Source organism: Thunnus albacares, chromosome 10 (assembly GCF_914725855.1).
Source record: "Thunnus albacares chromosome 10, fThuAlb1.1, whole genome shotgun sequence".
NCBI lineage: Eukaryota > Metazoa > Chordata > Actinopteri > Scombriformes > Scombridae > Thunnus > Thunnus albacares.
The window spans coordinates 20,450,893-20,468,878 of NC_058115.1; the positions used below are offsets into that span (position 1 = coordinate 20,450,893).

Genomic DNA, 17,986 nt, shown 5'->3' on the forward strand with positions numbered 1-17,986 from the left:
GCAGTATATAGTATATAGTATAGGTATTGAACCATGTTTGAGCTGTTGACTCTGTACCATATCGTCTATGTAAAAACTAATAAAATGGAAAAATCCTAATGAATAACCTTTAAGGAAATATCTACTAAGTCGATTTAACTAAGGGGAAGTCTTGATTGATGATACTTGTAATACTTTTAATGTTTGTTTTTTGGTAACTTAAAAAAAGATGTCAAGTTGTACTCTTCTCGTCAGGGCTGACCATTAGTTTCCATTGAAAACAAACCACAAACCACATTGACTGTGCAACCGATTCAAAGCATTAATTCACACACAAAAACACCCTCACAAAACCACAGGAACCCTAGCTCGCTGGTGTCCTTGACAGCATGAATGATATCTGAAAGCTGCATGTGATAGGCAGACTTCAGAGCGACATATGATTTGCATGAGTCAAAGCAACAGGGCACAGAGTGAAATGTCAGGGACTGTTTCAGCACTGGTGTCCTTGATACTATGAATGATATCTGAAAGTTATGTGCAACCTAACTACACTTACTCTTCGACACCACTGTCTCAGTTTCAAAATGACCACGTTTCATTTCCAACATGGAGGTCACGAGGAAGAAGTGCAAATCAGTTGCCACATTCAAATAGCTACTACATTCAGTCATGCTATGACACAATCAAAAACAGAAATTGGCTTCTAAGAAGAGTTTCGCTTTTCCATTTGAGAACAACATGCACTTTAATCCACGGCATGTGGTTTGAACATGGTTTTGGTTTAACTTTGCATTTATTGTTTTTGTTGTTGTTTGAAGGTTCAGATAAATCCATGTAGTTTTATGACTCAAAATAATAGCTTTTAGAAATACCTCAGTACTTTTTGAGAGCATCATAGAACAATACTGATTTCCTAAAAGAGATCACAATGTAACCAAACGGCTCTGTAGTTGCAGCTGACTTTTCGTCTAATTTCTCAGTATGGCCTTTGATGACACATCACAAGAACCGAGAAGTTGTTAGCTTTGTATGTTTGGGGAATAGTTCTTCCCTGTTCCCCTTTTCCACAGAATTGTAGCATATTTTGCATTTCTACGCATTTCAACTTGTCCCACAATAGCATAACTTTTCACCACATCTGCACATTCAAACTTTGTGACAAACCCAAGCTTTTTAGTCTACCAAAGGTCACATGGTGTTCTTTCTGTCACTACAAGCTAGTAGCAAAAAGTGAGACCTTTGAAGCAAATGTGACTTTTGGCAAGCGAGTTAAGAGGTTTGCAGTCTTGCATAGCTTTATTTACTGTAATACTATTCCCAAAAGTACAGTTTGTTTAACCTGCTTGATTCTCTCCTGAGATGTGTTGACCTTAGACCTTTAACTGCACAGTCAGAAAGCAGTTACAGGTCTGTGTTAGCTGGACATTACTCAGGATAACCTTTTAATTAGTGATGTTTTATGTCATGGTATTTTGACCCACCTTTAATGGTTTTACTTTTATAGTTACACTGCGGTCATTTCCTGCCTTGGTTTTATTGTTTTATTGTCAGTGTTATGTGACGTTGCCCAAAAACATTCTCAAATAAAAATGATAAAGTTGCAATTGTTAATTATGAGAGCACACTCGGAGCAAATCATTTAAAATCAAGATGGTACAATTGTTATTTTTGATATTTTCAGAACATTTCCTCCTCTGAGAAAAAAACATATTTAGCAACTAAATGTTAACATATATGCAGGAGGCTGTCAAGCATGAGATGCATGAGATATTAGACTATCTGTTAGTAGACTATAGCTCAAACTGAGAAGTCCAATGTAAGTTCTATTTGAACAATCTAAATGTCATGGAAAATATTCCCGATGTTAAAGAATAATTATTGTTATATCCTGCATATATACTGACTTTATTGTTAGTAACATGTTTTTAAGCTATTTTAAAAAAATGTCTGTGGTATATATATGTTTTCCAGCATCAGCTACATCAGCAACAGCTGCATCTAAGGCTTTTGCTGGGATATTGTATAACATCCAACTAACACTTATTAACTATCATTCTATTATAAGGTTTAGTTCAACACTCTAGAAAATCCCCCATGCACAGTCTATCCAGAGAAGAGGTTTCTATTAAGTGCTCTGTGATCCTCAGAGCGCAGTCACAAATTAACACCTCTCCATGCCACTACAGACCATGCAGGGAAAAAAAGAAGGACGATTGTAGTTCGCACTTCAACAACATTACCCATAATGCAGTGTGGGCTAAAGTCGCCGCACCTTCGCCGGGTGGAGCTTATGAACGTGGGAACGTCTGTGCTGCTGCTGGTTGCCGTGGAGTGAAAATTGTTTCAGGGGAGGTGATGAGACCTGTGCGCGGGGATTGATTAAGAGAAGTTAGTTGATAGTGTGTCGGCGGCAGTTTTCCGAATCACCCGGGAGGCAGACTTGAGAGCGACAAATGATTTGCATGAGTCTCAGCAACAGGGCACAGAGCGAAATGTCAGGGACTGTTTCAGCCCTGAGCAGAGGGACGCGCGACTAGTACACCGCAACGCGGAAAATATTCAAGGGGGGAGAGAATGCGAATGGTGGGAAGATACCGAAATCAAACAAAATGGAAACGATGTAGCGTCGCTGCGGCATTTCATATAGCTAGAACTAACGTTAGAGTAGAGACTAGATAGCTAAGGAGCTAGCAGGTTAACTAACATACATGTAAAGTTATTCCCCGGAGAAGCTGAAAAGGAGCCCGGAGGCGTCTGTTGAATCAGAAGAGTTCATCAGTACTGCGAAATCCAAGAAGATAAACTAGAAGATGCTACGGAGAAGAATTAACCGTTTGGTATGTGTGACTAATATAAACATTACACACCCACATATACACACACATTGTTAGCTTCTGGCATCCTGCCTCTCCGGCTAACGTTCTAACCGCCGTGATTCTGCCCTGAAATAATGTAAGTTCCTCTTGACATTTTTCCCCGTAAATGCGTGAGAGGGCTGGCTTGTGTCAAGCCGTTACTTCACACTGAATGACAACACGAAACAGCTGTTGTCTCATATGATTGCTCTTGTTGTGGAAGCTTTTTCAGCCAGTTAGCTAACTGCTAGGTAAGTTCTTCCCAGCCAGGAAGTCACGACAGATGTTAAGTTGGTAGCTACACTCAGAGTCATTTAACTACACTTTGGGGTCACACACACAGTCAGACAGGGATTTCTATAAAGCAATTTTGTTTTCTGCCACGTAAACTTGCAACTGTACGTACATGAACAGTGAACAGAAGTCCCACCTGTGTACTGTTGTACGTTAAAAAGACTCGAGGCTAAATCTCAATTAGAAGAGCATAGTCTATCTGTCTCCAGAGACATGGCTGCTTTTCTCTGAGGACCCAAGTGCTAAAAATATGCTCTCTTATGAGGAGCAAAGCCATACTTCAAACGTTATGTCTCTTTTAAACCTTCATGGTTAGAAGTGTAACAATTGGTCAGTGAACATGAAAATTAATCAGCAACAATATTGATAATCATGTCAGTTAAGCTGTACTAGTAAAACACACTTTTCATAGTTTCATATCCTTTTAAATAGAATATCTTTGGATTTTGAATCCTTGCTGAGACAAAATAAGACATGAAGTTGTCACCTTGACCTCACAAAACTTGTGATGGACATTTTGTATAATTTATTTGACTTTTCAAAGACTAAATCAATTAATTGATAAAGAAAATAAATGTTGGTTGCAGCTCTTGGTAGGATGCCTAATAGTAGTTCTGTATTGTGCTACAGTTGCTTTCTGCTATAATGTTACTTTGTGTCCAGCTTTTGTTCAATATAAGTTGGTATTTTGCCAAACTGAACTGCCTTGACATCATATTTCCAGACTGGTCAATTTAATTCTTACCCTTTTAAAGTTCATCTATTGGTTTCATTGCCCTTCTTCCGCGTTAATCAGTCATGAGTGGACTAGTTGAAAGTGGAGTAACTATCTGCAAGGCCAGGTTTATAAATGCTAAGCCGTCTTTACGGCCTCTTTATCATCCCCTTATGCACCGGTAACCTGTTGTCAGCAGTGGGTTGAATCCCCCACAGGCTATGTGAGCAGTATAGATATCGACAGTGAATAAGGGGAAGCAATATAATAATTATAGTGCCTGACCCTCCTCCTGGCCTCTCTCTAAGTGTTGCCAGGTCAGCTGATTTTCCTGCTTCTGGAGAGGATTGCTGCTGTAATTTCTCTTCAGTGTGAGCTGTAAATAATATTTTGTGCGAAGCAGCCAGCCACACTGTCACTGATGCACACAGTGCTGTTATCTCAGGCGCGGGCTCGCTGCCTCCTGATTCACACACCCTCCCCTTGCCCACGGGAGGTACATGTACATCATAAAGAGAGAGAAGGATGGAGGGGGGGGGGGGGGGCAAGTGACTGCTCATACCAAAAGGCACTGAGGTGGCCTCATATGCCTCACTTGACTCCCCCACTATGATGCACTGTACCACTAAACCCTGAGTGTGTCTTTGGAAAATCATTAAAAATGGCTGTTAGAATGAGTGAGATTGGGCTTTTTCATGAGGGCTCCAGAGGTTGTAAAGCTCTGACAGGAATGCAGAATCACAGAGTTGCCTTTGATGTTTGTTCAAGCCCTTGAAGGCAGCAGTGTGATCTGTGAGAGGTGGAGCCTGGTGGAAATGTGATAGTATTCATTGAGAACACAGGAGACGCATGAAAACACCATCGCCAAGGCGGCACCTCAGTACGGTTTTTGCACCATGGTAACCAGTAGGCCCCTGCCTACTCACACAGTCGAAATCACACTAGTGAAGTTTCTGCTCTATATTTTGACTCTGTTACAGTAGCTGATAGTCCTTCTGCTCAGTAGTGAAGTACACACAAGCTTCTGTAAAATGGTCCAGCCCTGCACAACCCAGTTAGACGATGGAAGCTCGACAGGTTCTCTTATTGTGTGCACAAAGGCAGGAAATGGTCATACTGACACTAACTGAATTGCTTTGTGTCAGGCTTATATAACAATAGGACTTAGTGCTAACAATTATCACTTATTGTATAACAGATTAATTAAGAATAACAGTGTTGATAATCAATCACTTAAGTAATTTGTCAAGCAAAATTGCCTAATTGCTATTTCTGATGTCTCACATGCAAAGATTTGCTGTTTTTCGCAGCTTTATATAATTGTAAATTGAACACGCTTTGGTTTTAGACTCTTGGTCAGACAAAACAAGCAATTGGGAGATGTGGACTCTGGATCAGTAATGAAAATTAATAATTAGTAGCAGCCCTAATATGATTGACAAATTTTAAGAAGGGGAAAAAAGGTGAAGTTAGCTGGACTGTTCCACGGCTGCAGTTCACATCCGATGTGAAATGTATTATATTTTGTCTTGGTAGCATGTTTAACTACCATGTGAAAATGTACTCTCATCAAATGATGATGAGAAGTTTCTAGCCTACATGTTCACACTGTGGTTTACATTCTGAGTGATAAGTGCTACACTTATGTAACATGACGTTTACACATTTATTTTTTCATACATGGAACATCCATCTTTTGATGCTATGAGTGTGTCTTTTTCTTGTTGCCAGATACATGTTGTGAAAATCCGATTTGAAGTAACTGAGGTTTCCCCCCATAACTAATGTATTAAAACTCTATCATGCAAATTCAATTGTGATTTGAGTCCTACGAATTGAATTATCAAATATTTTCCGTCATCACCTTTAATACTCAGGTTTGATTGCTCAGAGTGCAGCACCACTTTGGTTTTCCGTAACCCCAGTAAGGGTTTTCCCCCTCACCCTTCTGCTATCCCTCTCTCTTCAATCTGTCCAACAGGCTGCAGGATGATGCACTGAGGCTTGCTTGTCTTAGATCTATCTCTACTCGACTGTGACCCAAGCACTAGTAGGCAGGCCCTTGCCTGGCAGGAGATGTTGTTATGAGTGAAGGATTGAAGGCTTGCATGTTGAATGTGTTTGGAAGCCCCAGGGCTCTGCAGACCTGTTTCTCAGGTCAGGTCAGCTCAGAGTACCCGCAGGTCTGAGATGTACACACAAACCTGCAAGCAGATACTCACCCACCAACACCAACAAGTGCAGACAATGTTGACATGCCTGCAGATTACACACAACAACACAGTAAGATCGTTGTTTTTAGAAACATCTTTTTGCTAATGTGACCACACATGGTTAAGTATATTATAAGAGGCTTTTGCTGCCTTCAAGGATGGTCCCATCTCCAGAGTTGAGAAGTCGTTCTTTCGACTACGGTGTGTTTATGAGCTTTTAAGTCATAATGTGGAAACAACATGGACGCTACAAAAAGATGTGTTGTAATTTGTCCCAGACTTGTTGCTGCATCAGCACGTTCCCTAAAAGCACTAAAATATTGCTTAAGCTGACCTGTTATCAGGGTTAATGCTAATAAATACATTTTCTAACTATTAGATCATTCTATAAGGACAGCAACGGTTACAACTTAATACCATATTACAAATTACATGTGAGCAAAAAATTGACATGCAATACGTGAACTAGTAAAAAGTTTTTTGCCATCAACCAAACGTTTACTTTCGTCCGCCATGTTTCTGTGTACATGACGTCAACTTTCAGCAAGTCGTTTACCAAAATATTCCTGTTGTTGTTGTTCTGACTTGAGGGGGCATACATGTGAATTTTCCTGTCAGGAACACATTTTTCTGATTATTCCAACACCACATGAATGCCACATATATCTGGTATCACTTTTTCTGGGGGTTATTTGTTCCACAACAAAAGAGGATGTTTTTTTTACCCGCTGCTGTACAGTACTTTCATCTAAATTGCAAGTACTAGGATAATGAGTCTGATTTGCAGCATTATAAGCACTCAGTGATGTCAAATGTACCTCATGCTTTTTTCATTACTGTATTTTGGTCTTGCTGCATTATCTACCATGCTTCATAATGCTCCAAATGTATTTTTTTATATTGCATTCAGATCAGTCTTGCTTTTATACACTTGTCTGTGAGCAGCTTGTAGCACCTGTTGGAAACATATTAAGGGCTTTTATTAACTGATGAGTCCTCAAACAGAGTTTTCTCTCTTGGGTGAGCAGTTAGAGTAAGAGTGCATCTGAAGGCCACATACCATACAAGGCATGTAGCTGCCATTTGATTTATTAGGCCTGTTTGATTAGGAGAGATGCGTATTGATTAGAGCTGTGCTCAGTTTTGCCGCCATTAGTCTTGCACCGTGCGCTGCCTGGCGAACAGAATTGCTTACTCTCATTTCTTTCTCTTCCTTCCTCTCTCCGTCTGTTCTCCTGCACTCTGCCCAGTAATGGAAACCCAGCCAAAGGAGCTCATCTGCAACACACAGCAGGATAATAAATATATTTAGTGTGGGGAGGGAGGCGGTGTGAGGGAATAAGCGGCCGGCTGTGGGATAGCGGGGTGATAAAATATAGTGAGGGAGTCCAGAAAGCCCTGCGTGACTCAAAGTGGAGTGAAACCAGGGGGTGGACCTGTAGCCTCTTTGCACCTGTCCATCTCTCTCTCCGCTGTGCTTACCTAATGGATGCACTCCTTCAGGGTTTCTGTGGTGATTAACATCGGAGTGGGTGGGTCGGGTTGGATACAAGGGGACCGCGGATGGCTTTTTGTGGCAATCTTCCACTTCCTTTTAAAAGCTAGGTTGAATTCTCAGTTTGTACCTCTAAATAATTCAGGTTGCTTCATTTATTTTGAATTCTCTTCACATCGCTCCTCCCTCTCCTGACCCACGTATCCTCGCCAGGCTAGCGGCACTCAAAATGCATCCTCGTCATCCATATATGTATAAAGGCTCATCCAGAGATTTTCTGTGCCATGCTCCAGCTCTAGCATTACCCAGAGAGCATTCGCAGTGAGATGTGAAGAGAATGCTGAGATGTGTGGGGGGATGTTTTTTTTTTTTTTTTTTTTTTTTTTGGTGTGTGTGTGTGTGTGTCTATGTCTCACTCTGTGTCTGAGCACGGAGGGAGGAGGAGAGAAGACGGCATCTTCTTGATGTTTCATCATCCCAGTTTTTCATTGTCACCTGAAATGATAGGGTACTCACTGACACAGAGAAGAGGAACAGCAAAGCCCATGTGAGGATTTAACGAGTGCTGGAAGACATACGAACATGTCCCCTCCCACACACACACACGAACACACACGCACACACATAAACACCTAGGTTAAGTTACAGCCTACAATGATTATCTCCACTGCAACCCTCCAGCTAGGAAGGTAGTTTTTCTGAGTTGCAGTGAGGAAAAATGAGGCTTTTTAATGTGGTCACACTTCAGTGGGAGGAAACGCTTGGTGCGAAAACCCAAATCGACCATGCCCTCTGAGCAGAGGAAGACAAGAACCACATTGAGTTTTGTCATTAGTCTCATTGGCCCCCTATGCAGTGTCTAAAGATAATTAATTGAATAGCAATTACAGCCAGTGTAGCCTCGTATATTATTAAAGATAATGTCATCAGTAGGGCTGTAGCTGAGATGGAGATTTTTTTTAAAGCTTGTCAGCATTAGTATATACTGTAAATTCCTTTTGTTAGTATTGCATGGCTTTCTGCCAGACACAGTGGGTGGGGGGAGTTAAGTTAAATTACAACCCATACGCTACACAGAAACCCCCCCCCCCCAGCTGGATCAAACACCTTCATCTAGGTAGCTGAATCTGGTGATATGTCGCACACACGCACACAAAAACAGCAGAAAGAGCATGTGCACTTGGCTGGAAAAACCATACTCCATTTATGGCTTCGCTACTTTAAATTCTCTTTAATTATAGATTAAAGTGTGACTAGGCTGCAGCTCAAAATGTGCTCACTTTTCCTGGTCTTAAAACATTAAGTGTGGCGATTTTCTATATAAGAACCCTTGAAAATAATTCACTTTTGTCATTTTCTCTAATAGTCAGGGAGCTAACTTGTCTAGAGCATGGTACAGTGGTTACGGGGACAAAGTTCAAGCAGGAGAAGGTGGAGTAACATATAATCTTAAAACCAAAGCCTAAGTAAATGAATGCTTTGAGACTGTGAGCCGGTTAAAAAATAACTTGCCTAGTGAATATGAAAGGCTTGTGAGGTGCAGCCCTCTGTTCAGTCGAAGGTTCTGTTTTGAGGAACAGCGTGTGGCGGATAAACAAATGACCACAGACCTCTGTCAGCATTGTTTTTTGAGGTTACCAAATGATTGAGGAAGCAGCTCCCATTGCGAGGTCTAGATGAGTTTCCCCTCCTCCCCATTGTCGAGGGACACAGTGTAATGTAGGCCAGTACCAGCCTATGGTACAGTACACTCTGTGTCTTGTACAGCTGCAGCGATGCTAGTAGAACAATGAGCCTTTGCCTATCCACAACAGCTCCTTAGGATCAGCCCTCAGTTCAAGTTGGACTATTATTACTCTGTGAGGCTATTCATCACTGTGTGCAAACACTGGACAGAGGAGAGAGTAGCCTCTGGTATGGGGTCTTTATACTATGCCATAGGCCAAGTGTTGGTGAAGCCATGATGGAGGTAACTCCTGTTTCACTATGGGGTAATGGCTCTGCTTTTCATTTTGATTTAGTAGGCTAATACTCATAACATTAATGTGGATTTTTTTGAGAGAGACGGTCTATTTGTTAATTTAATCGTTATATATTATCGTCTCCCGCATTGCGCCCATATCCTTTCAACTAACAAAATACTACTTATGCTGTGGCAAAGTACATGGAAATTGGGAAATTTGGCAACAGCAATGTTAACAGTAAGTCTGGTCGTTCTTTTCTTACCCATCCAGAGTGATTTTTACATTTACATTTTTTTTTTACAAGTTTCAGGTGTGTAGTCAACTGAAATTGTCTCTTAGTCGGCCATTATTTTTTTCCTTTTTATTTTGAGTTTAAGCTGACCTGCTTGCTTGCTCCTTTTCAGCCACACCCTGCTTCACATTAACATCTTTTTCCCTCATTTAAAAAAAAAAAAATGTTGTGATGTTCCACTCATTTTAAGGAAAGAAAGTGACTAATATTTGTAACACAGTGGTAATAAACAAGTGGGTAATTTAGGAATTGGCATATGGACAAAACATGAAGACTACTTCTCCATATACGAGGAAAATATTTGTTATCATTGCTTTTCGTAGATTGCTGAAAATGATAAAAGCATAAACAAACTGTAGCCACACGACCCAAAAACAAATTTTAAGACGTGCTGAAGAGACCTGTAATGATATTTCTTAGATATTTGGAGATATAGAGGGTACACTAAGAAGTTAAAGTAGTTAAATATAACAAAGGATCTTTGTGTTGAAATTTGACAAATCAGCCTGCGGGAAACAGCCATATTAAGAACTTGTTTGTTGCACAGGAAATGCAACAAAGGGGTGCTTATTAAAGTCCTTGTAGTGACAGTGACTGCGTTTACATGCACAAAATATTCTGGTTTTTGCCCTTATTCTGATATTCCTACTAAGCTGTTTACATGGCTAATGAATATTCCACTAATATTCCTGTTAACATGCAGAGGGTTTTCAGGGTTTTCCTCTGCTCCAGTGGGAACACGAATCATAACATCTCAGCAGGCAGTCAAGTAAACCAGCGAGGTGAAAAACATGAGTGAGCCGCTGCCTGATGTTTATAAGTGATATTGATATGAATGATATTATAAATTTATGGTTACAGGTACATCCAGTACAAAGGTTGTCCCATGATGTTTACTGCACTGCTGAGTGTTTTTTTCCGTGCATCACACCGAGTCATCACCGTTAGTCCATGGCTGCATGTCAGGTTAATAACCAAAAACCCTCCATCCTCGTTATGGAGAAAACGTGCTCTGCTTTTCCAGCCCGTCCTGAACAACACTCCACTCATTCCTCTCCTCTGTCTGCCTTCTTGCTCCAGTATATATCATTTTACCTGCACAGAGGTAAACAGGCAAGCGGGCCGTGTGTCACAAACTGCAGTAAAAACACCAATTGTGACGCATTTTCTGAATGCGCTGTATATATGTCCAAAGACTGCTCCTAAAACTAGAATAATACCTGCATATCCCACATGTCTTAATCAGAAAATGCTACTTCTGGAACATCCAAATGAAATATGCCGTTTACATGAAATGTAAAGTTCAGAATATTGTCATATTCAGAATAATAATAGAATATTTAGTGTGCATGTAAATGTATCCAGTGACAAACCTTTAATTCAGGTTTGATGTTAATGTGCGTTTGTGCTATATTAACTTCAAAAGATGATGTAGGCTCTGTAAATTCACTGCAGCCAATGCAAGGAGGCACTCGGATGTGTAATCAAAACTGAGAGAGTTACAATTAGTGATAGAGTGAGCATGCTGGAAGAGGACATGCAAGTGGGCTGACAAGAAAGAAAGAGAGAGAGAGAGAGAGAATAAAAGAGAGGTGAGATACAGTACCGCAGTGACTAACAGCACTGACTCAACGTGTGGATCTTTCTCCTTGTATTCAAATATTAATAACACTATTCAGCCTGTCATAATAGAAACTTTATGTTGCAGTTAGGCTGTTGTCATCAACATTTTTGAAACGGTTTACTTGAGTTAAGGCGTTTGCGCTGACATTTATTTATTCCATCACTCTCAGAATACCATTTGATATAAAGGCCTAGACTCTAATGTAATAGATCTTCTCTTGGGGCTTTTCCTTCTTAAGGTTTCTCCTCTTTGTGCTGAGAGGAAAAAACTGATGATGATGAGGTACTGCACTAAATGGCTGATAAGGTTGACCTGCGATGAATCCACTTACCTTAGAGCAACATCATAAAACCTGACAGAGTAGATAAGATGCATTTGGAGTAGATGTTGTTAAGTTGTTGAATGTGATAAAGGAGTGAGGCATGCACACACGCGCAGAGCCTTCCTTTTTCTGTTTTTCATGTGCTAGTACAACTGTGTAAGAAAATGAACCAAGTTATGCAACTTGGTTCATTTTCACCCAGGGAATTACATGAAACGGATACCAAGGTCAAATGGGAACATGGAGTTTACAACAAATCTGTCGTTCTCAGTGTAGTTCAGAGTGCTATTAGTACAGGCGCAGGACATAAAGAAGTACAAGCGTAGGTCCCCAGTGCTCTCTCTTCTTCGCACAGCTCCCTCACACCTCATTAAATGTGTTTAAGTAGATTTTCTAAGTGGATTTTTTTTTTAAGCTTAATGGCACAGCTCCTGCATTCCTTACTGACTGAGCTTGTTGTTTTTGTCCCTTGTACTGTTACAAAACCACAACAGCAGACTGATCTTCTGATTCCTAACTGATTCTCCCAGGCTTACTTTTTTTTCCATTTGCTTCAGCACTTTAATAAGAAAATATTACAGCATTGATTTTGTTTGACCACAAAATCTATTTGTGTCAGGGTAAATACTTACTGTGCCACTGTCATGCCTGCTGTCACTAGCCTTTTTTGTCTTCTGTGCAAGACGGCGTCTTTATTTGCTGTTTGCATAGAGGTGCTTGTGAAATTAAGTTGCTTGACACCTAACAGACCTCGTCTGGAGATTCAGTGCATATGTATGCTGACTTGGCCGTGCTTCAGTTAAATGTTAACTGTGGGCTTAACAACTAATCAGAAGACACTTTGCTGTCTAAGGCAGCCCTAAAAGCCAGCATCACTTCTCTGTCAGACTTGCAGGCCATAAATGGCAACATGTAGAAACACTATGTGAAAGGAAACTGAAGCTACCGTTTCATTTTTCGATGACTCACTTGTTGATATCACAGGGGTTATGCGTGACAGTATGTGACCACTGAATGATAAATGATTAAAATGTAATGGACTCCCCACCAGTGAGGAGCACTTAAGAAACTTCTTGGATGAGAGGCAAGTGGTGAAATGTCTTAAAGAATAAAAACCGTAAATCCAATTGCCTTTAACTTTAGCCGTATTCAGACCAAATCAGGCGAAAAACGCCGCACCTCCCATTCATTTGAATGAGGGTAGTGCGTTTAAGCTGCAGGGGTTTTGGTTGCAGTGGTGCCACACCGGCCTGCGGCGAGAAAGTCGATCCAGGATCAACTTTTGGAGAAACACAACCCGGCATCATGCTGCGGTGGCCAATCACAGCTGGCGATCAGAGCTAAATCGTGCCATGAGGGAGGACAGAGATGTTGTTTCACAGCGGTTATGTTCTAGAGCACATCCACACCTCTGCTCACCCCTGCGGTGGACCACTGTAATGCCTGATTTGGTCTGAATACAGCCTTATTCAATATGCCAATTGATAAGTTGATCAACAGAAGTTTATTGGCAACTACGTGGATAAATTGATAAATCGTAATTCTCAGCTTCTTAAATGTGTGAAATTGCTGCTGTGATGGAATTTTTTTTCCCTGTCTTCTGACATTTTATAAAATAAATGATTAATGTAAAATAATTTACAAATAACCAGCAGATTAACTGATAATGAAAATGATTGTCGGTTGCAGACCATATAATATTGCATTAACTATCCACTATCCCCATAGTGCTCGTAGTGGAGTTAACTAAGATTATGTTTGACAGGGTGGGATTGCTGTGTGGTCGAAGTGATGCACTGACCCACTCATCTGCAGAAGAGCCCCAGCCCAGCCTACTTACATCAGTGGAGCCGACAGGTTTCCTAGCTGAGATGATGCGCCATCATCTGCACCATACAACAACACAGACTGCAGCATCATAAAGCAGTTAAAAAACCTTTTTAAAAAATTTGTAAAAATTTTTTTAAAGGTTTTACTGTCTAAATTTTATTTGTTTGTACTGGATTGCAAAACAGTGTACAGGGTTACTCAGTATGCATCTGCTCAACTAACAGCAGGCAGATTGTGACAAAGTGGATAGTCACTGAATAGTGAGATGGTGTGACAGGACGCAGCATCATCAGACCCGAGTCATCATTGTGAGTTTGGCAGTAGCTGAATGCAGCCTTATATTTCCCCAGCTCTCAGTGGAGCACCTTACCCCCCGCCCACCCCATCCCAACCTCTGCTCATTTCACAATGTGTGCATAATTTAATTTAGAGCGTAATTTAATGTAAAGTTTCAAGCTCACTCAATTCTCTAATGCACCATTTATTTCTGACCGAGCAATTACACCTCAGCTCAATCGAGCATTGGATGTTTGCTTTATTGATCTCTATTCACGTTTTGCAGCTGATGCCTTTTCATCAAGGAAGAATCTACTGTGTGGTATTGACATGCTGGCACTTGACTCTTGGCCACTTTTGCTTTACTTGCTAACATCATTGGCATTGAATGGCTTTGTTTGACCTTTGACAATGAGGCAAAGATGATGCAATCAGTTCTATATTTCCTTACATTAGCATTTCTTGTGCGGCCTTCGGCTCACTATTTTGGAGTTGAGCATTGAAATCACGTAACCGCTCAAAAATGAAGTGGGCCCCGTGGTCCGACCCTCATTATAGTTAACAGTGAAATCGCCACCAAATCAATAGCCATTCAGTAGTTCTTTTCTTATCTTTAGGACCCCAGGACATGGACTACTTCCTCATTTTATATAGAATCTAATTTCCAGCTTGAATTATGTGTGCTTAGGTGCCAACGTTTCTTTTTGTGAATCAGCACTGAGGCCCACAGCTCGCTTATGTAGGTTGTGTCGTGGCAGTAACAATGTTTGTTCAGTCTACATCAAAACTAGCGTTTGTTTATCTGATAGGACTGCGACCTTGAAACTGTGTGCATTACTGTGGCTCTTGTGCATGATCAGTCCTAAAGAGATGGGCACAGGTGAAAGATTGGCACTTGCAGAAGCCGCCAACTAATACTGTTGACTGTCTGACCTGTAACCCTCAAGTACAAGCCAGAGCCCTTTCCTGGTCCTTTGACTCGAGGCTAATTTGTTTTGTAAATTGTTCCTGACTTGCATTTTTTTTATTTTGTCTGCGCAGCGCTTTGTACATGATTGCTTTTCCTGGCCCTACATTGTTTTCTAATGTTATATTAGTGATTTGCAGTATAGCGTATCTGAAATGCTGATATTACATTTGTAGATGACATTTTCAGAGTACAGAGAGGAGGGATAAGTGCCAGAAACACTGCATCTGATTCAAATAAATGAACAAGGGTAGTACATGGTGGTGCTCTTGGTTTATTGCTCCTCCTGGGGGCTAGTTGTTGTTTGATATAGAAAACCTGGATGTACTCGTGTCCTTGGATCCTGTTGTACTTCCTCTCTCTTGTACTCTTTCTCCCTCTCTCTCTCTCTCTCTCTCTCCCTTCATCCTCTGGCAGCCATGTCCGTCCGGTCCTGCTGAAGGAACGTCAGTGTGAGCTGAGCGGGAAGTGGATGGTAGATTTGACAGCCATACTGAGGTGTGAACATTGCTGCTCATGCATAAGGGAGCATAATCTAAGCCTGTTGGCTCTCTTCTTTAGTCTGGACTGGAGAGAAGATGGGAAATATTTCATAATTAAGACGTGCAATTTGATTCAGATTCAGACAACTTTATTTATCCCAGAAGGGCAATTCAGTTTCAGAGCCTACCCAGTTCACATAAATAAATAAGATAAAATAAAATAAATACAACTCGGTCAAGCAGCAGCACTCCAACATAAACATCAACATGTCAGTGACAACAGATCAACAAATTTTACGGTTTATAGTTTACACGTTTGCAGGGACTGGTCCACATTTCACTTACTGCTGTCAGTATTTAGCAGCCTGATAGCAGAAGGAATTAACAAATTTGAATTAGTTTTCCTAGGGGGCGCATTAAAGAGAATTCACCAGAAAGAACATGGTCGGATTGACTAATGATACCGTTTGCTTTCTGGACCAGACGTTTCTTCCAGAGGGAGCACAGGTATTTCTGCTGGACTCCAATGAGCTTGGAGCAGACTATTCTTGTCCTTCACAGACAGTCCATTGAACCAGCATATGAAATAAAATGTTAAAAGACTTTCAATAAAAGATTGATAGAAGTTACATAAAATATTATCAGAGACACTAAAAGAGTTCAACTTTCGCATCAGGTGGCCTTTATTTTATGTTATTTGACCATTAACGAGAAGCAAATGATTGCATAAACTGGTGTTGCTGTATGTAGGCTATGTGTTTGTCCTCCCATGCATAAATTAGACCCTCAAGTGTTTGAGGCTATTCTCTGATCTACCCTCTTGTCAGAAACAGACTTTGGGCAGCTTGCTGTCCAGGTGGCCAACGTAATTCTCACATTCCCTGGCACTGGTCCAGGATCAGATGTTCATGGTAATCTGTCCCCTCAACCCACATGTTGCTAGCTTTTATATGAGATAAAGCAGATCCCCTGCCTGCATAACCTTAATAATTTACAGGCACAGTAATAGCTGCACAACTTGTACTTATGCAGAGAACTCAACCACATTAAAAAAAACTGGTGGATAGAGGTCTTAATTTTATAATGTTTTTCACCCTCAGAGGTGAAAAGAACAGAGAGAATGGTACAAGTTTATTTTCCACAGGCTGATTCTGAGTGTTAGTTTGTAACTTTATTTTAAGTCTGATGAACATGACACAATTTGAAATAATGCATTTACCTTAGGTTCTTAGGTTAAAAGTGTCACATCATGTGAAATTATACAACATTAATAAACAGGAACAAAACATGTATATTTGTGTTGCAAGTGGCTTCTAGGGCTGCGTACCATAGCTGTGAAATTTCAGTCTTATGCTTAAACAAAGCTCAAGAAAAATTAAAACTGAAGAGAGCAATAAACAAAGACTTGAATACATTTATAATATATGTTCAAATATAGTACTCACTCAAAACCCAGTGTCGATTAAAAATGCGCTCTTCAAGCATGCACAGACTTGCTGATTGAGTTACATTTACGTAAATGCCTCACAGTGGCTAAGACATGCTTCATTGAAAGCCATGTCCCAATTCCTGAACGTAATTTAAACCTTGATGCTGGAACTGTGGGAAAAGTGGAACACTAGTTACCATCACAAAATTGTATGTTCAGGTGTTTGCTGTTACACACACACAAGCATTTCCCCTTTGCTGCATGAGTGAGAGAAAAAAGAAAGAAAGTGCTTGAGTGAAAAACCTTAATAAAAACTGGGACTTTACATGTTAACATTGTTATGCAAATTATTTTTTCCATCTTCAAACTCCAGCAGGTCAGACCCTCCTTCAGTCTTGTGTGATTTCAAGGATCCACAGTCTGTAGGCTCAGACTGTCCATGATAAAGTCATTATGGATAAAAAAAGCATTGTCAGGTTCATGTATGATTCCATTTTTCAGCCTGACCATAAATCTGCCATGGCTTCAAAATGATGCATTTTTTGCATTTGAGCAGAAAGCACCAATAGAAATAGAGATGTTCCGATACCATTTTTTCCTTCACAGTACCGATTCTGATACCTGAATTTGCGTATCGGCCAATACCGAGTACTGATCCAATACTATTGCATTAAAAAAAAAATAAAAAATTAACAGCTGTATACCACTAACCCTGTCTGGATGTAATATGATTGCTGTCTTTCACGTGATGCATCTTCAAATGCTTTAGAAGATTGCTGGTGTTCAAATTGGCAACACTATAGTGCCACAACTTGAAACTAAAGCCTTGCATACTGTGCTATTACACGATGCCTTTTTACTGGTGGGACTTTCCAGTGTAAAATATTGCCAAATTGCTGACATTTTGCTGACGGCTAACATTACACTATTAACTGGAGATCAGTTCTAAAACAGTAGTTGCCATTGGCTGCACAGCGCAGCTTGCTGTGTAGGCTGCTGTTTTGGAGTGAAGAAGAAGAACTGATTTCTGGGAAAATTGCTGTTTTATCTGGATGTGAAACTACTTTTAAGTTTGTTAATAAATTACATGGTATTGGATCAGTGTATAGACTCCCGTACTTGCAGATACCACATCCAGCATTTTATACAGTATCGGAGACATTTACGATACTTGTATCGGAACAACTCTAAAGAACAGTTGCGGGAGGGCACTGATGATTAGTGTCTAGGAAAGCATTAATGGCTT

The 17,986-nt window shown here is 40.5% G+C and overlaps 1 protein-coding gene across 7 annotated transcripts in view; it reads left to right on the forward strand.

Moving 5' to 3' along the window:
• The first annotated feature begins 2,255 nt into the window (after positions 1-2,255).
• Positions 2,256-17,986, forward strand: part of atp11c (ATPase phospholipid transporting 11C) — a 43,234-nt gene continuing 27,503 nt past the window's right edge. For all 7 annotated transcript variants that reach the window (XM_044363215.1, XM_044363211.1, XM_044363212.1 and 4 more), the window contains exon 1: positions 2,256-2,819. In XM_044363215.1, the coding sequence (XP_044219150.1) occupies positions 2,793-2,819 (27 nt within the window). In that variant the 5' untranslated portion in view covers positions 2,256-2,792. The remainder of the gene's footprint in view (positions 2,820-17,986) is intronic.